Genomic DNA, 19,814 nt, shown 5'->3' with positions numbered 1-19,814 from the left:
GGAGCAGGGTAAAACAGGCTGACAATTCACAATGGGCTCCTTATGTATAAGACTGGAATACAGCCAGACAGAGAGCTGTGTGCAGCGGTGAAGGACAATAGTTCGGGTGATGGCCAGCCCTCCTACATCATCTAATTTGTTGACAATGGTCACAGCTCTAGGGTAAAGTCACACCAGAAAAAGGGAGTCCTGAGGCCAAAATAAGCTTATTGCTTGTATGCATTATTTTCAATAGCAGATGATCCTGTTTATATTGGAGAACGGTTGCCATCTGGGGCTGGTGCCTTGTGTATGGACATCAGCACATGAAGACAGAGCTCTATGGTGAGAGCTTGATTTAAAGTGAGGCCCCAGAATCTGTCTTGTATCTTTTGGCAGACACCGAAAGCTTCAGTGTGAAGGCAGCCTGGCTGATCATGAAGCTAAGTCAATGACAGATTGTGAATCTTAATTATTAGTTACTTTCTCCAGTCCACAAATGGTTTAATGCCAAGGCTCATGTCAACAGATGACATTAACTGGAAGGTAATCAGAGACTTATAGTGGCCTACAGCACGGCAAAAGGCCCTTTGTACCATTGAGTCTGTTCTGGGCAAAAACGACCACCGAATTATTCTAAACTGATTTTATAACATTTTGCCTCTTATGCTTTGGCATTGCAAGTGTACATTTGAATAACTCTTAAAGGGTTTCTGCCTCTAATACCCTTATAGGCAATGAGTTCCAGATTCCCTTGAGTGAATTTTGTTTTTCCATTTTTTCCCTGTAAACCTCCTGCCCACTCCTTACCTTAAATCAATGTCCCTGATGATTAATCTCTCCACCAAGGGGAAAAGTTCATTCCTTTTTACGTTGCGTATGTCCCTCATAATTTGATACATTACAATCACATCCCCCACTCCCCAGTTTCCCAATGCACAGCCATCCAATGGTTGCCAAATTTGTTTGCACATATTCCTGAAGATTTCATCACATGATTATTGGCTTCCAAATGCCCCATCCCCACAAATCTGCCAATTGGTGTCCATTTATGCAGTATACCACCTTTCTAAAAACAATCAGGAAACTAATTCACTCCTCATTAACCAGTTAGATAATTCTGTCAGTCAAGTCGCCTTTTATCCTCACCTCCAATACGTTTCTCACTGGTAGACAAGTGTTTGCAGAAATTAGTTTTGAAAAACACAATTTGTTTCCTTGCCCACATGATTTTTTTTTCTCCTGGGATAGACTTGCAACAGAGTCCCAGAGATTAGTCTAGTCGAGTCCAAGGCAATTCTGGCGGGTTGTCAAACCCCCTTCATTCCATGACTTCAGAGTTGAGCTGCTGAACTTGATCATTGACACCTGCTCATAGCATTTGAGCACATGTTGATTGGTTGAACATGAGTTAAAGTGACCAGGGCAATAAGAACAAAATGGAGAAATGAAAGAAGGAAAATGGAGATTAAAGGAGACAAAAAGATCCACTAACAAATGACCAGTTTTGACTGTTATCCCTACACTGTTAGAATCCTTCAAGGTTTGTCTCTGAAACATATTTGAATGGCCTAGGAGAGCACAGGGGATGAATTGAAAGCATAGGGACTTCACAAGATTAAAACCGAAAATGGGGGGGGGGGCTCGAAGGGTGCAGTCTCCATGTGATATCTTATGCCCCCTGTTGGTTGATTACTTGTGTGGTGTCAATAGCTTGTACCCGAGGACTCACTGTTCTGCAAGTAACGGGGGCGGGAGTCCCAGCTGGATTTAAAGGCATGGGGTAAATAATGAGCATTAATCCTAATCGGACTGAAAGAAAACTTTTTTAAAAATTACTGGGTTGCAGAACCATGGGTTCTAAGATCATCACAAAAACACTGCCTGACCACCCAGGAAAGCTACTCATTGAACGTTTGGACAAATAAGCTGTTTAATTAAAATAAACTATTTAATTAACAGAAACTATTACGTCAATACAATATTTTTCCGAGAAATTCTATTGCGCAGTTTCTTGAGTAATCGAGTTTAACTTTTGCAATGAATAACATTTGTTTTCTGCTACAGCACGTAACAAAGATCTGTGATTTCTGAAGGTGCCAATCTTTTCAATTCAGATAAACAGGATTAAGGTCTCAACTTTCTCTGATACCTTTGTAGTTGTGTTGCCATAGTCATACCAGACCATAGGGGCTGCTTTCTTATTAGAGAGAAGCGACTTGTGGTGATTTAACCTGAGGGCCACCAGACATCAGGAACGGGAAGAGGTTGAAGAGGAGAGTCCTTCAATGGTAACCTCAAACAGGTGACAGGAATTGGACCCACGTTATTGGCATTACAATACTCTGTATACCAACTGGCCAGCGAACTGAGCTAAACTGATTCCCTCTGATATCTATAGCGAATCTGAATGAGATGGTTTTGGGTTGCTAAATACAACCCATCATCAAAAACATGTCCTATGAAATTGTAAGACTAAGCAACCACTTAGTTCACTGAGTTTGCTTTGCCATTCAATGAGATCATGACTCATCTGATAATTCTCAACTCCACCTCCCTACCTAATCCCCAGAACTCTTGATTCCATTCTCATTAAAAGTCTGTCTCTCTCAACTATGAATATACTTAATGACTCAGTTTCAAAAGCCCCCTGCATAAATAATTCCACAGATTGATTACCTACTGAAAGAATACATTCCTTCTCAGCTCTGTCTTAAATGTGGCACAGCTGAAAATGTGTTGCTGGTTAAAGCACAGCAGGTTAGGCAGCATCCAAGGATGCTGCCTAACCTGCTGTGCTTTAACCAGCAACACATTTTCAGCTGTGATCTCCAGCATCTGCAAACCTCATTTTTTACCCTTAAATGTGGCACCCCTTATTCTGAGTTTACGCTTTCTGGTCCTAGACAAAGAGAAATAAACCCTCAGCATCTGCCCTGTCAAGCAACTTAACAGTGTTATATGTTTCAATTAGGTCATTCTCATTCTTCTATATTCCAATGAGTAAAGGCTCATCTTACTCAACCTCTCTTTGTAAGAAGATCCTCCTTACTGGGATCAACCCTATGAACCTTCTCTAGACTGACTCTGATGCCAATATATTATTCCTTAGGTAAGGGCATCAAAATTGTTCACCATATTCTAGGTGTGATCCACCTGACGCCTTGTATAGTTTTATCAAAATTTCCCTATTTTTAGACTTTGTTGCCTTTGAAATAAAGTTCATTTGCCTTCTTTATTGCAACTGAAAATGGATGCTAGCTTTTGTGTGCTTAGTCCATGAGGACACTCAGATCCCTTTGTAACACAGCTTTTTACAGTCTCTGTCTGCTTAAATAATATTCCTCTATTCTTTCTGCCAAAATGCATAAACATACATTTTCACACATTATATTTAATTTTTTATGCTCTCACTTCATCTGTCTCCAACCTTCTGTAGACTGTTTGCGTCATCCACACTATTTGCCTTCTCACCTATTTTTGTGTCATCTGCAAACCTGGTGACAGTATTCCACTTCTGTTTTCCAAGCCAATAATCTAGAAAACAATTGTAACACCAAGCACTGATTCCTGTGACCTTTCACTTGTTACAGGTTGCCATCCTGAAAATGCTCCCTCTCCAAATTCTCTGTCTTCTATTACTTAGCCAATTCTTTATCCATACTAATATACCACCCAATATCATAAGCTCTTATCCTATTAAGTTGCTTTATATGTGGTGCCTTATCAAATGCCTTTTGGAAAAGCCAATATATTACATCTACTGTTTTCCATTTATCTTTTCTGTTTTTTACCTCCTCAAAGAATTCTAATAATTTTGTCAGGAATGATTTCCCCTTCATGAAGCCATGCTGACTCTGCTTGATTGTGTTATGTATTTCCATATATTCTGCTTTCACATCATTTGTAACAGAATCAGCCATTTTCTGAATGACAGATGTTAAGCTAATAGGCCTATCATATCAGAGACTCCCTACAGTACAGAAAGAAGCCTTTCGGACTATCAAAGTCTGCACCAATCCTCCAAAGAGCATCCCACCAAGAACCAGACACCCAACCTATTCCTATAACCCCACATTTCCATGGCTAATCCATCTAGCGTACACATCCCAGGACATTACAGGGCAATTTCCTATGGCCAATCCACTTAAATAGCACATTTTTATCTGTGGAAGGAAACCAGTGCATTCAGCAGAAACTCACATGAACGCAGGGAGAGTGTGCAAATTCCACACAGTCACCCAAAACTGGAATCAAACCCAGGTGCCTGGTACTGTGAGAGGACAATGCTAACCATTGAACCATTGTACCTCCACATCTCTTGTGCTTTTATTTGTCTGTCTCAACATTTGAATAAGGGTGTTACATTGTTAGCTTTCCAATCCTTTGGAACTTTTCTGGAAGTCAAGGATTGTTGGCGAATTGTTACCAGTGCATCCATCATCTCTGTATCTACTTGCTTTAAAATTCCAAGATGCAACCCTAGGCCTTTGGCTTCATTAGTTTACCCATTAACTTTTTCTCTTGTGATAGAATCATATTTATTTCCACACCTTCTTTTAGCTCTTTATTTAGTGTTTTTTTGGAATGCTGTTAGTGTCCTCTAACATGATGACTGAAGTAAAGTAGTTATTCAACTCCTCTGCCATTTCCTGGTTCCACATTATTATTCCACAGCTTGTTGTAATTTTTGGTACAAAGCTTAAAGTAACACACAGTAATCAACCATTTCAGAAACAGCGTAACACATTCCTCTCTCAAGGGTTGAGATGAAAAGACTGCCCCATGGCTTTTAACTCTCACATGAAGAATTTCAATTTTCTTTCTTTCATGTTTGCTTCCTACAGTGACCAGGTTTTACGAATCACTGCCAGCAATGAGGCACAGCTTGACATGGTGCGGTCTCTCCAAGAACTACAGCATCTAAATGTGAGTTAGCATGCATAAAGATAATATTTAATTAATATAAATCAATGCAATTCTTGGGCATCCCTTCATGCTTTGTCTCCCATTTCAGTCTGATCAGTGGTCACATATTATCTTTGCCTTATGCTTTTCAGTCTTAGTTGGTACGACATTTTAGATTTCTCACTATATTAAAATGCTTTACCTATCAGGCAATCATCAATTGCAGTTAAAAACATACAAATAATTATTGAACTGAAATAATTGCTAATGTGTCATTGTGAATCCCTGAAATGTATATATTAAAGAAATCAAGGCAATTTCTGATTTCCAAAAGGCATTTAATAATTTGCCATATCAAAGGTTATTAGGCAAAATAAGAACACATAGTGTAAGGATAACACATTAGTATGAGTAGACGAATGGTTAGTGAACAGGAAATCAAATGTACTGATAATTGGGTTATTTTCAGGTTGGAAAATGTAATCAGTGGAGTGCAACAGGGATCATCATTGGAGCCTCAATTAATTAAAACCTATATCAAAGTTGGAGGAATCAAATGTATGGTTGCTAAGTTTGATGATAACACAAAGATGTGTAGGAAATTAAGTTATGAAGAGAACATAAGCAATCTGCAAAAGGATATTGATAGATGAAATGAATGGGCAAAAATATTCCTGATGGACCCATGTGGCAAAATGCAAAATTGTCTCTTTTGGCAGGAACAATGGAAAAGCAACGTGCTTCTAAATGGAGAGAAATTGCAGAACTCAGCAATATGGAGGGATCAGAGGATTGTTATTGATTGCAGCTAATGGTAAAATTGGCAGAGTGAGGCCTGGGTTGATAAGTTTTATTTTGACAATTTGGATCCTGCCATGGTCGGTCACTGAACATATTTACAAAAGGATGCTAATGTATTTTTAACTTCATTACACACAAGCAAAACAAAAATACAAAATCATACGGCAACTTAGAAAGATTCAAACAGCAAAAAGAAACATTCAGTCATCTTTCCCAGATTATACTTTGCAGAATCTCAGCCTCAGTGAAGCCCCCCCCACTCCTGCCTTCACTTTAAGATTTCTTCTCAACAGAAGAGGTTGCAAGCATTTCCTCTTGTCAAATTTCTGTATGTTCAACAGAATTTGAAGGTAGATGCAATACAATAAAAAGTTAACAGGAGTAGATAGGAATGTGTAATTCATAACATGAACAGATAAGCCATGACTATATTGATGGCAGAGCTGGCATGAGCCAAATAGCCTAACTTTGATCCTAATTTTTATGTTTGAACGTATGATTTTACATGATTCTCTCCATTACTATTGTTCCTGATATACACAGCTACAAGTTAACCATGTGATTTTTCTCACTGAACTCTCAGAAAAGTGTTTTCCAGCAACCTTGACCATTAATTAACTGCCACTTAGTGCATCTTTCTCAGATCTTCTAAAGCGACCCTTCTTGGCTTCTTTTTCTGGGTCATAAAGAATCAACGTAGTAACTATATCAGCAATTATCTCAGCAGGGAGCTTCGCCAGTCATTGAGCTTAAGCCACATGATGCCTTGGAACTGCTGTTTTGATCCACTGCTTATAAAAAAAAGCTGATCCTGAAAAGAATTGCCACCTTCATTAGCAGAAACCCAAAAATCTACTTTAAAACTTAAGTTGCCAAATAATAATGATATATTACAGTCCTTCATCAGCGATCTGGTACATTAACTACAAAAAAGTTAGTTTGCAGAGATGGTGCATGATTGGGGAGGCAAATGGAGTTTATTGTCATTTATAGCAAGGGAGATAGAATATATAAACATAGTGTCACACAAGATGTTTTTGAGACGACCTATGCACCAGTTTTGGTACCCTGATTTAAGAAAGACTTAGGTTGCATTAGAAACAGTTCAGAGAATGTTGTGTTAGCTGATACCTGGGATGAGGTGGTTATGTGGAAAGGCTGGACAGATTGGGCCTCTATCCACAAGAGTTTAGAGGAATGAGAGATGATGTTATTGGAACTGGCGAGACCCTGAGAGGAAGTAAAAGACAGAAGTTGCTGGAAAAGCTCAGCAGGTCTGGCAGCATCTGTGAAGAAATATCAGAGTTAACATTTCAGATTCCTCAGAACAGGAAAGGTCACTGGACCTGACATGGTCACTCTGATTTCTCTTCACAGATGCTGCCAAACTTGGTAAGCTTTTCCAGCAACTTCTGTTTTGGTTTCTGATTTACAATACCTACGGTTCTTTTGGATTTTGTTTAAATCCTGAGAGGACATGACAGGGTGGATGCTGAAAGCATATTTCCCTTGTGGGAGAGACTAAAATGAGGGGATACAGTTTAAAAGTAAGAGATATTACTTTTCGATGGATGTGTGGAGAAACATTTTGTGTCAGAGCATGATTAGTGTGTGGAACTTACTTCTCCAGAAGGCAGAGGCTGGGTCATGGAATCATAGAGTTATAGAGATGTACAGCACGGAAACAAACCCTTCGGTCCAACTCGTCCATGACGACCAGACATCCCAACCTAATCTAGTCCCATTTGCCAGCACTTGGCCCATATCCCTCTAAACCCTTCCTATTCATAAACACATCCAGATGCCTTTAAATGTTGTAATTGTACTCGCCTCCATCTCTTCCCCGGCAGCACATTCCAAACACATACCATCCTCTGCATGAAAACATTGCCCTTAAAGTCCCTTTTATATCTTTCCCCTCTCACCCTAAACCAATGCCCTCTAGTTCTGGACTCCCCCACCCCAGGGAAAAGACCTTGCCTATTTATCCTATCCATGGCCCTCATGATTTTATAAACCTCTATAAGGTCTTTCCTCAGCCTCCAAGACTCCAGGGAAAACAGCCCCAGCCTAGTCAGCCTCTCCCTATATAGCTCAAACCCTCCAACTCTGGCAATATCCTTGTGAATCTTTTCTGAACACTTTTAAGTTTCACAACATTAGGGCATTTAGGGCAGCACAGTGGCTCAGTAGTTAGCACTGCTGCCTCACAGAGCCAGAGACCCAGGTTCGATTCCACCCTTGGGTGACTGTCTGTATGGAGTTTGCACATTATCCCTGTGTCTGTGTGGGTTTCCTCCAGGTGCTCTGGTTTCCTCCCACATTCCAAAGATGTGTAGGTCAGAGGAATTGGCCTTGCTAAATTGTCCGTAGTGTTAAGTGCATTAGACTAGATTAGATTCCCTACAGTGTGGAAACAGGCTCTTTGGCACAACAAGTCCACACCGACCCTCTGAAGAGTAACCCACCCAGACCCATTTACCTCTGACTAGAGCACCTAACAGGGATAAATATATGGAAACGGGTCTAGGTGGGCTACCCTTCGGAAAGTCAGTGTGGACTTGGTGGACCAAAGGGCCTATTTCTACACTGTAGGTAACCTAATCTAAAAACATCCTTCTGATAGGAGGGAGACCAGAATTGCATGAAATATTCAAAAAAATGGCCTGACCAATGTTCTGTACAGCCGTAACATGACCTCCCAACTCCTGTATTCAACACTGTGACCAATACAGGAAAGCATTACAAACACCTTCTTCAATATCCTGTCTACCTGCGACTTCATGTTTAAGGTTCAGTTAGATAGATTCTCTATTGACAAGGTAGTCAAAGGACATTGCGGCTAGAATGGAAATTAGTGGATCAACCATGATGATATCAAATAACAGAGCAGACCTGAGAGGATGAATGTTTCACTGCTCCTCCTAATTTGAAACATTATCAGAAATTGACAGAAAAACTCAGCAGATCTGGCAGCATCTGTGGAGAGAAAGCAGAGTTAATGTTTTGGGGCCACTGACCCTTCTACAGAACTGATTGTAACTGGGAAAAGGTTGGTATATTGTATATGTTAGAGAAGGCGGGGGGTGGGGGGGGGGGGGGAGGTGCAATGAGTCAAAGATAGGTGGAAATGGAGCACAGAGAGAGAAAGAAAAAACAATTGGGCAGACAACAAAGCAGGTAAAGGTAAACCTGAGAGAATCAATAGCTGCTAATAGGGATTGTTAGTGGCTGACAATGGGTTGTTTGTGGTAGCAGCCCATGTGATACCAAGGCCTGGTTGTGTGGGGATTGGGGTAAGGACATGGAGAAGATGTTCAGGCCCTAAAATTATTGAATTTGATATTGAGTCCAGAAGGCTGCAGAGTTCCCAAGAGGAAACTGAGGTGTTGTGCTTCTGGCTTGTGCTGAACTTCTCTGGAGCAGTGTAGCAAACCCAAGGCAGGGGTATTGGCTGGGGAGCATGGTGGTGTGTTGAAAGGGCAGGCAACTGGAAGCTCAGGGTCTTTTTGAGGACAGAATGTGGGTGTTCTGCAAAACTGTTGCCCAGTCTGCACTTCTGTAGAAGAGACCACGTTGTGAGCTACTCCCAACTTGTTTGTTCATATCAGCTTACTCCTTCTACAGAACATATAACTTGCTCCACTGGAAAATGCCTCATTTTCTCTCCTGTCAAATTTGTTGGTGGTCCTATACTGCTCCTATAATATAAAACAGAGGTTCAAGTTAACAAAGCACTGCATCTAATGTAGCTATGCAATTCTTCAGTTGAACCTTAGAATTCTCTTCAAAAAGCTGTTGAGATGGTATTCAATTAGAATATTCAAAACCAAACTTGATAGATTTTTGTCAGGCAAGAGTGTTAAAGGTGACAGAACCATAGTTGAAGTTAAGATATTAATCTGCCATGGTTTAATTGAATGGTGGAATTGGATTGGCAATCAACCTCTATTCTAAGTAATTGGTACACTCACAACCCTCCACTCCACAGTGTACTTGGATCCACACAACGCTGCAACGCATCTCTAGCCTGTCTGTCCATGAATGGATGGTGAGGGGGAAAGGGAGGGGGAAGGGGAAATGACATTTGATTTGCTAAAGGTCGGACATTCTCTGGAACAATGGTGAATCTGTGTGACTGGAAATAAACAGACTGTTGAATCCGGCAGATCTGTGAGATCTTTCAAGCTTGCAGTAACTTACATCAAAGAACTATAGGATGCAACAGGATCGCAAAATGCCATTTCATCTATCAAGTTCATGGCAGCATTTCTCATCTCATCTTGCCTGGTGTCACTTTACTATTTGATCCCTCATAGCCAGGAGCATAGTATTTTTTGTGATTATCTTGGAATTTGTTCCTTTTGACAATAGACAATAGGTGCAGGAGTAGGCCATTTGGCCTTTTGAGCCAATACCAGCATTCATTGTGATCATGGCTGATCATCCACAATCAGTATCCTGTTCCTGCCTTATCCCAATAACCCTTGATTCCACTATCTCTAAGAGCTCTATTCATCTCTTTCTTGAAAATATCTTGAGGCTTGGACTCCACTGCTTTCTGGATTCCATGTGTCCACTCCTCTCTGGGTGACGACGTTTCTCCTCAACTCTGTTCTAAATGGTCTACCCCTTATTTTTAAACTGTGTCCTTTGGTTCCGGAACCATTCATCAGCGGAAACATGCTTCCTGCCTCCACAGTGTCCTATCCATTAATAATTTTATATTTCTCAATCAGATCCCCTCTCATCCTTCTAAACCCAATTGTATACAAATCCAGTCACTCCAATCTTTCGCCAATCATTTTTGTTTACTGTCCTTCCAACCAAGTCATCCTTATTTTTGATATTATTTTCATAATAATCTTGGAGATCTCTTTCTGTTCGCTCTGTCACCTTCTCAGCTCAATTGGAAAAATGGATCAACTTGTCAAGTTCCTATTCAAAGTGTTAACCTTCAGTCCTGGTAATGTTCTAGTGAGTTTATATGTCATTATTCTTGTTGTCCTTTATGCTTTTACTAAAATATTCACACCAACACAACATTGAACCGTTAACCAAAGACAAAATAACTTGCATTTGTTTAGCATCTTTCACACTTGAAGGATGTTGTAAAACACTTCACAGTTAGTGAAGGTCTATTTAATGTACCAATATAGCAGGCAATTAGAACACAGCAAGCTCCAGGGAAAGTTTTAGTAATGTTGATTGAGAAATAAGTATTGATGAACAATCTTTTACACACACCTCAAAGGGATAATGGACTTTAGTAAGGTATTCGACAAGGTTCCCCATGGGAGACTGATTAGCAAGGTTAGACCTCATGGAATAAAGGGAGAACTAGCCATTTGGATACAGAACCGGCTCAAAGGTAGAAGACAGAGGGTGGTGGTGGAGTGCCTGTGCCCAGTGGAGTGCCACAAGGATCGGTGCTGGGTCCTCTACTTTTTGTCATTTACATAAATGATTTGGATGCGAGCATAAGAGGTACAGTTAGTAAGTTTGCAGATGAGACCAAAATTGGAGGTGTAGTGGACAGCGAAGAGGGTTACCTCAGATTACAACAGGATCTGGACCAGATGGGCCAATGGGCTGAGAAGTGGCAAATGGAGTTTAATTCAGACAAATGCGAGGTGCTGCATTTTGGGAAAGCAAATCTTAGCAGGACTTATACACTTAATGGTCAGGTCCTAGGGAGTGTTGCTGAACAAAGAGACCTTGGAGTGCAGGTTCATAGCTCCTCAAAAGTGGATTTGCAGGTAGATAGGATAGTGAAGAAGGCGTTTGGTATGTTTTCCTTTTTTGGTCAGAGTATTGAGTACAGGAGTTGGGAGGTCATGTTGCGGCTGTACAGGACATTGGTTAAGCCACTGTTGGAATATTGCATGCAATTCTGGTCTCCTTCCTATCGGAAAGATGTTCTGAAACTTGAAAGGGTTCAGAAAAGATTTACAAGGATGTTGCCAGGGTTGGAGGATTTGAGCTATAGGGAGAGGCTGAACAGGCTGGAGCTGTTTTCCCGGAGCGTTGGAGGCTGAGGGGTGAACTTACAGAGGTTTACAAAATTATGACGGGCATGGATAGGATAAATAGACAAAGTCTTTTCCCTGGGATCAGGGAGTACAGAACTAGAGGGCATAAGTTTAGGGTGAGAGGAGAAAGATATAAAAGAGACCTAAGGGGCAACTTTTTCACACAGAGGGTGGTACGTGTATGGAATGAGCTGCCAGGGAATGTGGTGGAGGCTGGTACAATTGCAACATTTAGGAGGCATTTGGATGGGTATATGAATAGGAAGGGTTTGGAGGGATATGGGCTGAGTGCTGGCAGGTGGGACTAGATTGGGTTGGGATATCTGGTCGGCGTGGACGAGTTGGATCGAAGGGTCTGTTTCCATGCTGTACGTCTCTATGACTCTATGGCAGATGGACCACTGGTTTAATGCCTCACCTGAAAGTCACAGCTCTGACAGTGGAGCACTCCCTCCCTGATGTATAGAGCATGTCAACCTGGATTATGTCATGGCTTGTACAAGTTAAAAACCATGGAAACATTTCAGTGTTTTTTCTTAGATTGTGTTTTTTCACTTGTGCCAATCCACACGCTAATAGTCTATTGTACAATTCTTATCCTCAGATTGATTTCTGGTTAGAACCAAGCAAACCCTTGATGCCCATTGACATCCAAGTCCCAAGAGAACATGTGCAATCTGTGAAAGCCTTCTTTGAGTTCAACGGTATCGGTTACTCAACCTTGATTGAAGATCTGCAGGTATTGTCCTTCACCTGACCCTTAGTGATTTATAATCTGATTACACTGCAGAATGTGCACACTGACTCTGGAGTCACCATTATGGTCACTTGATTTTAAGGACAACTTACTAATCATTGTACTCGAACCTTTCAGCTTCTATTGGATGAAGAGAAGAAGGAAATGATACTTTCTCGGCACAAGGAACGTAAAAGCCAAACATTCAACTATGCTTCTTACCACACACTGGAGGAGGTAAAGTCAAGCAATTTGATTAGATTAGATTCTCTACAGTACAGAACTTGCCCTTTGGCCCAACAAGTCCACACCGACCCTCCGAAGAGTAACCCACCCAGACGACCCATTCCCCTATCCTATATTTCCCCTGACTAATGCACCCAACACGATGGGCAATTGAGCATGGCCAATTCATCTAACCTGCACATCTTTGGATTGTGGGAGGAAACCAGAGCATTTGGCAGAAACCCACGCAGACATGGGGAGAATGTGCAACTCCACACAGACAGTCACCCAAGGTGCAAATCGAACCTGGGTTGCAGCAGTGCTAACCACTGAGCCACCGTACTGCCCTTTCATAAACATTGAAAGCGAAGTCGAACAGTCATAGGTAAAAATGGAAACTTTTGTTTTTAATGGAGTGATCATTCTTGAAGTTTCACAACTTAAACTTGGAAAGGATACAAAAATAAAGTTAGGAAGTGGTAATTAATCCTTTATTCAACCCAACATTCCATATCACTTTCTTGCCTGTTTTCTTGTTATGATTATTAGTGTGCTTTGTATTTATTCTATCACTCTTCCAAAGCTCCCAACATTCATTATACTTGAGTTACACAAAGTCTTGAAAGGACCCTGCCTATAATGTGGAACTCTACCTTCAGGAAGGATATATTCTTCTTGGACAAGGGACAGCACAGATTCATCAGAATATAGAAGGCAGAAGGGTGGCCACATCAAATGTTGTTGTGTTGATAAAAGAGAAACTGTTTTCTCCACTGAGGAAGTCAAAACAAGTTTTTAAATTAGAACTTACTGAGGAAGGTGGAAACTGAAAATGTGTAGCTGGAAAAGCGCAGAAGGTCAGGCAGCATCCAAGGAGCAGGAGAATCGATGTTTCGGGCATGATCCCTTCAAAGGATGCTGCCTGACCTGCTGCACTTTTCCAGCAACACATTTTCAGCTCTGATCTCCAGCATCTGCAGTCCTCACTTTTTCAAGGAAGGTGGAAATCCCATATTCTGAAAATCTGTGTTTGATTGTCATTTGGGGTGAAATTGTAATCTGAAATTAATGCGTAGTTAATCAACTGCTCATTTTAAACTGAGCGTCATTTCCATTGCAGTTTACGTTGTACAATTTCTTCCTTCCTCCACCTTCCAGAGAGACAACACAAGGGAATTTCATTGTCTAATAATAAATCATTCTGACTGTTGATTTCATCTCTCTTCCTCAGATTTACACTTGGATGGACTCGTTTGTAGCTTCAAACTCAGGCCTGGTCAGCAAAATGCAGATTGGTACCACTTTTGAGAACCGCCCAATCTATGTGCTAAGGGTGAGTATAAACAGGGAGCTGGCATATCTCTTCATGTTATATATTTTAATCAAACAACTCCCAAACTGCAAGGCACTGCTTAAAAGGGTAACCCTACATGATAAATAAAAAGATGATTAGCTTTGGTAAGAACTCACAGTCATGATGAAAATATAGTTTTGGCAATGAGACTGTCTGAACAACTTTATTTCAGATTCAAGGATGAACCGAGGGTGAGAAATTGGACTTAGATGTGCCTGTTTATCAGAGTAAAATAAGTGAACAAAGCCTAAGTTTGGAGGCCAACACCAAGGACCCCAATTATACTTCTGAATCAATAAACCTGATGTTGGGATTTTAGGGGTCTACATAATTGAGGAACCTATTGCCTGATTGCAATGCCCTTGCCAAAACTGGAGGGTAGTGAGTGGAGCAAGATCTGGGCCTGTTCTACTCAGGATCCTCCAATAGGGATTGCAGCTACCAACAAAATGTAAGAGTTCACAAAGCATTCCAAACGTCATTCCTGAGGAGCTAGGAGGAACAGCAGTGCTCACATAACACCATTGCACTCTTGTTCACTATATTTGCATATCTCTAGCTCTGCCCCAGGACTTACTCGATATATCGATGAGGTAGAGACATGTTGCCCCGCCACAGGCAGCTTACCTAAAAATAAAAGCAATGAAATCCTAGCCCCAACTTAAATTTTTCCTTGAAGTCCCTGCACATGGAGAACATTCCAGGACAAAGACAGATTGCAAGAAATACCCACCTCCTGTGGTGATATTAGTGGTAAAAAAGGAGGAATTGCTGTTCATAGAACATTGAACATAGAACAATACAGCGCAGTACAGGCCCTTTAGCCCTTGATGTTGCATCGACCTGTGAAACCAATCTGAAGCCTATCTATCCTACACTATTCCATTTTCATCCCTATGTTTATCCAATGACCATTTAAATGATCTTAAAGTTGGCGAGTCTACAACTATTGCAGGCAGTGCATTCCATGCTCCTACTACTCTGAATAAAGAAACAGACACCTGTCCTATATCTATCACACCTCAACTTAAAGCTATGCCCCTGTGTGCTAATCATCACCATCCGAGGAAAAAGACTCTCATTGTCCACCATAACTAACCCTCTAATTATCTTGTAGATCTCAATTAAGTCACCTTTCAACTTTCTCCTCTCTAACAAAAGCAGCATCAAGTCCCTCAGCCTTTCCTCATAAGATCTTCATTCCATACCAGGCAACATCTGGTAAATCTCCTCTGCAGCTTTCCAAAGTTTTCGCATCTTTCCTATAATGTGGTGACTAGAACTGTACGCAATACTCCAAGTGTGGCCACACCAGATTTTTGTACAGCTGTAGCATGACCTTGTGCCTCTGAAATTCAATCCCTCTACTAATAAAAGCTAACATACCGTATGCCTTCTTAACAAACCAATTAGCCTAGGTGGCAACTTTCAGGGATCATTGTACATGGACACTGAGATCTCTCTGCTCATCTATACTTTCAAGAATCTTACCATTAGCCCAGTGCACTTTATTCCTGTTGCTCCTTCCAAAGTGAATCACCTCACACTTTTCCGCATTAAACTCCATTTGACACCTCTCGGCCCAGCTCTGCAGCTTATCTGTGTCCTTCTGTAACCTGCAACATTCTTCAGCACTATCCACAACTCCACTGACTTTTGTGTCATCCACAAATTTACTAACCCACCCTTCTTGGCCCTCATCCAGGTCATTTGTAAAAATGACAAACAGCAGTGGCCCCAAACTGATCCTTGCGGTTCACCACTAGTAACTGAATTCCAGGATGAACATTTCCCATCAATCACCGCCCTCTGTCTACTTTCACCTAGCCAATTTTTGATCCAAACCGCTAAATCACGCTCAATCCCATGCATCCGTATTTTGTGCAATAGCCTACTGTGGGGAACCTTATCAACATCTTACAGAAATCCATATACATCACATCAATCACTTCACCTTCATTCACCTGTTTGGTCACCATCTCAAAGAACTCAATAAGGTTTGTGAGGCATGACCTACCCTTTGCAAAACAGTGTTGACTATCCCTAATCAACTTATTGCTTTTTAGATGATTATAAATCCTATCTCTTATAAACTTTTCCAACACTTTACCCACAACTGAAGTAAGGCTCACTGATCTATAATTTCCAGGGTTGTCTCCGGTCTATTTCCGGTCCATATCCCTCCAAACCCTTCCTATTCATATACCCATCCAAATGCCTCTTAAATGTTGCAATTGTACCAGCCTCCACCACATCCTCTGGCAGCTCATTCCATACACGTACGACTCTCTACGTGAAATTGTTGCCCCTTAGGTTTCTTTTATATCTTTCTCCTCTCACCCTAAACCTATGCCCTCTACTTCTGGACTCCCCAGCCCCAGGGAAAAGACTTTGCCTATTTATCCTATCCATGCCCCTCATAATTTTGTAAACCTCTATAATGTCACCCCTCAACCTCCAACGCTCCAGGGAATACAGCCCCAGCCTGTTCAGCCTCTCCCTGTAGCTCAGATCCTCCAACCCTGGCAACATCCACGTAAATCATTTCTGAACCCTTTCAAGTTTCACAACATCTTTCTGATCGGAAGGAGACTAGAATTGCACGCAATATTCCAACAGTGGCCTACCAATGTCCTGTACAGCCACAACATGACCTCCCAACACTTGTACTCAATACTCTGACTAATAAAGGAAAGCATACCAAATGCCTTCTTCACTATCCTATCTACCTGCGACTCCACTTTCAAGGAGCTATGAACCTGCACTCCAAGGTCTCTTTGCTCAGCAACACTCCCTAGGACCTTACCATTAAGTGTATAAGTTCTGCTAAGATTTGCTTTCGCAAAATGCAGCACCTTGCATTTATCTGAATTAAACTCCATCTGCCACTTCTCAGCCCATTGGCCTCCTCGGACTCCACGCATAACTTCCCACTACTGTCCTTGATTGGTCTTAATCTTATTCTCGTCATTCTTTTATTCCTGATATATCTCTAGAAAACTTTAGGGCTTTCCTTGATCTTATCTGCCAATGACTTTTCATGTCCCCTCTTGGCTCTTCTTAGCTCTCTCTTTAGGTCTTTCCTGGCTGACACATCACTCTCAAGTGCCTAAACTGAGCCTTCATGTCCCATCCTAACACAAGTCTTCTTCTTGACAAGAGATTCAACTTCTTTAGTAAACCACAGCTCCCTCAATTGACTACTTCCTTCCTGCCTGACAGGTACATAATATCAAGTAGCTGTTCCTTGAATATGTTCCACATTTCAATTGTGCCCATCCCCTGCAGTTTCCTCCCCCATCCTATACATCCTAAATCTTGCCTAATTGCATCATAGTTGCCTTTCCCCCAGAAATAACTCTTGACCTGCATTATATACCTATCCTTTTCCATTGCTAAAATAAACAAAACCAAATTGTGGTCACTATCACCAAAGTGCTCACCTATCTCTTAGTCTAACATCTGACCAGGTTCATTACTCAGTACTAAATCCAATGTGGCCTTGCCCCTCATTGGCTTGTCTATATACTGTGTCAGGAAACCATCCTGCACACATTGGACAAAAACTGACCCAACTAAAGTACTCAAACTATAATATTTCCAGTCAATATTTGGAAAGGTAAGGACCCAAAACAGTTACCCTGTTACTCTCGCTCTTATCCAGAATTATCTTTGCTATCCTTTCCTTTATATCTCTGGAACTATTCGGAGGCCTATAGAAAACTCCCAACAAGGTGACGCCTCCTTTCCTATCTCTAACCTCAGCCCATCCTACCTTAGTAGACAAGTCCTCAGACATCCTTTCTGCCACCATAATACTGTGCTTGACTAACAATGCCACACCACCCCTTCATTTACCATCTTCTCTGAATTACTGAAACATCTAAATCCCAGCATTTGCAACAACCATTCCTGTCCCTGCTCTATGATCACAACATCGAAGTCCCAGGTACTAGCCCATATTGTGTTCACCCACCTTATTCCGGATGCTCCTGATATTGAAGTAGACACATTTCAAACCACCTTCCTGCTTGTCGATGAACTCTTGCGACCTTGAAACCTCATTTCTGATCTCACTGCTCTCAACCTCCTGGACACTGGAACTACAATTTAGCTTCCCCATTCCCCAGCTGAATTAGTTTAAACTCTCCCGAAGAGCTTTAGCAAACATCACCCCCCTCCCTCCAGGATATTGATATCCCTCTGGTTCAGGTGTAGACCATCCTGTTTGTAGCGGTCCCACCTATCCCAGAATGAGCCCCAATTGTCCAGGAATCCGAATCCATCCCTCCTGCACCATCTCTGTAGTTCAACTCCTCTCTTTCCCTATTCTGTGCCTTGCTAGCACATTCCTCACCTCGCTAGCACAATAACATTTGGGATATCAATAGGAGATAATTGACATTTTCATCTTAAAATAGAAACATATTAGAATTATAAAGGTATTAAAATTACTATATGCCCTTAAAAAAAAGGGAGATATCAACATAATTACCTCTGCAGGCAATTTACATTTGAAAAGACTGAGTTTTCAGGAAAAACCCAATCCCAGTTGTTTCTTATGTTGGTTATAAATTATGTGAATTAGTCAATTAGATTTCAGTCTATGTCACTCTTGAGTATTCTTAAATTATTAACTAGCTGTACACCCGAAGTATTTTCCAACATGTGATTTGCTGCTATATTGCTAATTTTCCATAAATCACATTAAGCATCAATTAAATTCCAGCACAGAAATCATTCCCACTCTGAATCATTAAACAAAGAAAGAGGCCACTTGATTTACCTGCTTATCCTATCATAGAACTATCCAGTTAGGTTTACGATATTTTTCCTCTTCAAATAGTTCTCTAATTCTCTTTTGAATCCTACTATTCAATCTGCATCCACCGCTCTTTCAGGTACTGCATTCCAGAACACAATAACTCAATGTGTCAAAAAGAATTTTAGTGAAAAGGAAGACATTACTGTCAGGAGAAATGCAAGAATGTCAAAATTCAAACCATCACAAAATTTATGTCAGAGGAGAAAAGGGATGCTGATTGGTTATTACACTGACTGTGATTGGCCTGAGGTGTTGTCATGGAGAAAGCAACAGTGAACTATAGACTCTCTTTATTTCCAAAAATTAAAAAAAGTGCAAGGCCTGAACTTTTGGTCAAAGAGAAGAGTATCCATCTAGCAAGCATAAATGAGCCATAGTGAAAGCTCAAATTATTATCTTAAATTAGTTCTTAATGTAACAATTAGCACACAGGATTGTTCAGTAAGTGCCTACCCAATTGCATAATCACATTTAACAGCAGAGGAAAAATAGTCACTTTCTCTTTTTGATTATCAGACATTATTTTTGTTTTATTTATGTTATTTCAGATGATGTATTAGAATTTAATAATGCTGGCTATTTTGTAGTACAGTTTACCCAAAACCAACTGTTTGTGATTGGTCTTCCTACAGTTCAGCACTGGTGGGATAAACCGACCTGCTATTTGGATTAATTTTGGTATTCATGCCCGTGAATGGATTAGCCCTGCTACATCCCTCTGGCTTGCAAATAAGGTAAGGTTTAGAAGATTGTGTTTGTAGGAAGAATGAAAAGTGTTTGGTTCTTACAAATCTGACTGTGCCATTGTTTAGTCAGTGATTGGAAAATCCTGTTCATAATTTGTAGCAAATGGGATTGTGAGCTCACTTTTGTTTCCATTTCTGATGTGACTCTAACAGCATCCCACTAGTCCAGAGATGGAAGCACTACATACCTGTAGCTCTTTGAAGGCTC

General features: G+C 40.9%; 1 protein-coding gene across 1 annotated transcript in view; it reads left to right on the top strand.

Moving 5' to 3' along the window:
• The window catches only part of LOC132826857 (carboxypeptidase A1-like), a 35,162-nt gene that overhangs the window by 767 nt on the left and 14,581 nt on the right, over positions 1-19,814 (top strand). The window contains exons 2-6 of the mRNA XM_060843113.1: positions 4,827-4,908; positions 12,325-12,459; positions 12,595-12,693; positions 13,913-14,014; positions 19,493-19,594. Coding sequence (XP_060699096.1) covers positions 4,827-4,908; positions 12,325-12,459; positions 12,595-12,693; positions 13,913-14,014; positions 19,493-19,594 — 520 coding nt within the window. The remainder of the gene's footprint in view (positions 1-4,826; positions 4,909-12,324; positions 12,460-12,594; positions 12,694-13,912; positions 14,015-19,492; positions 19,595-19,814) is intronic.

This window comes from Hemiscyllium ocellatum, chromosome 23 (assembly GCF_020745735.1).
Source record: "Hemiscyllium ocellatum isolate sHemOce1 chromosome 23, sHemOce1.pat.X.cur, whole genome shotgun sequence".
NCBI lineage: Eukaryota > Metazoa > Chordata > Chondrichthyes > Orectolobiformes > Hemiscylliidae > Hemiscyllium > Hemiscyllium ocellatum.
This window is presented reverse-complemented; position numbering and strand designations above follow the sequence as displayed.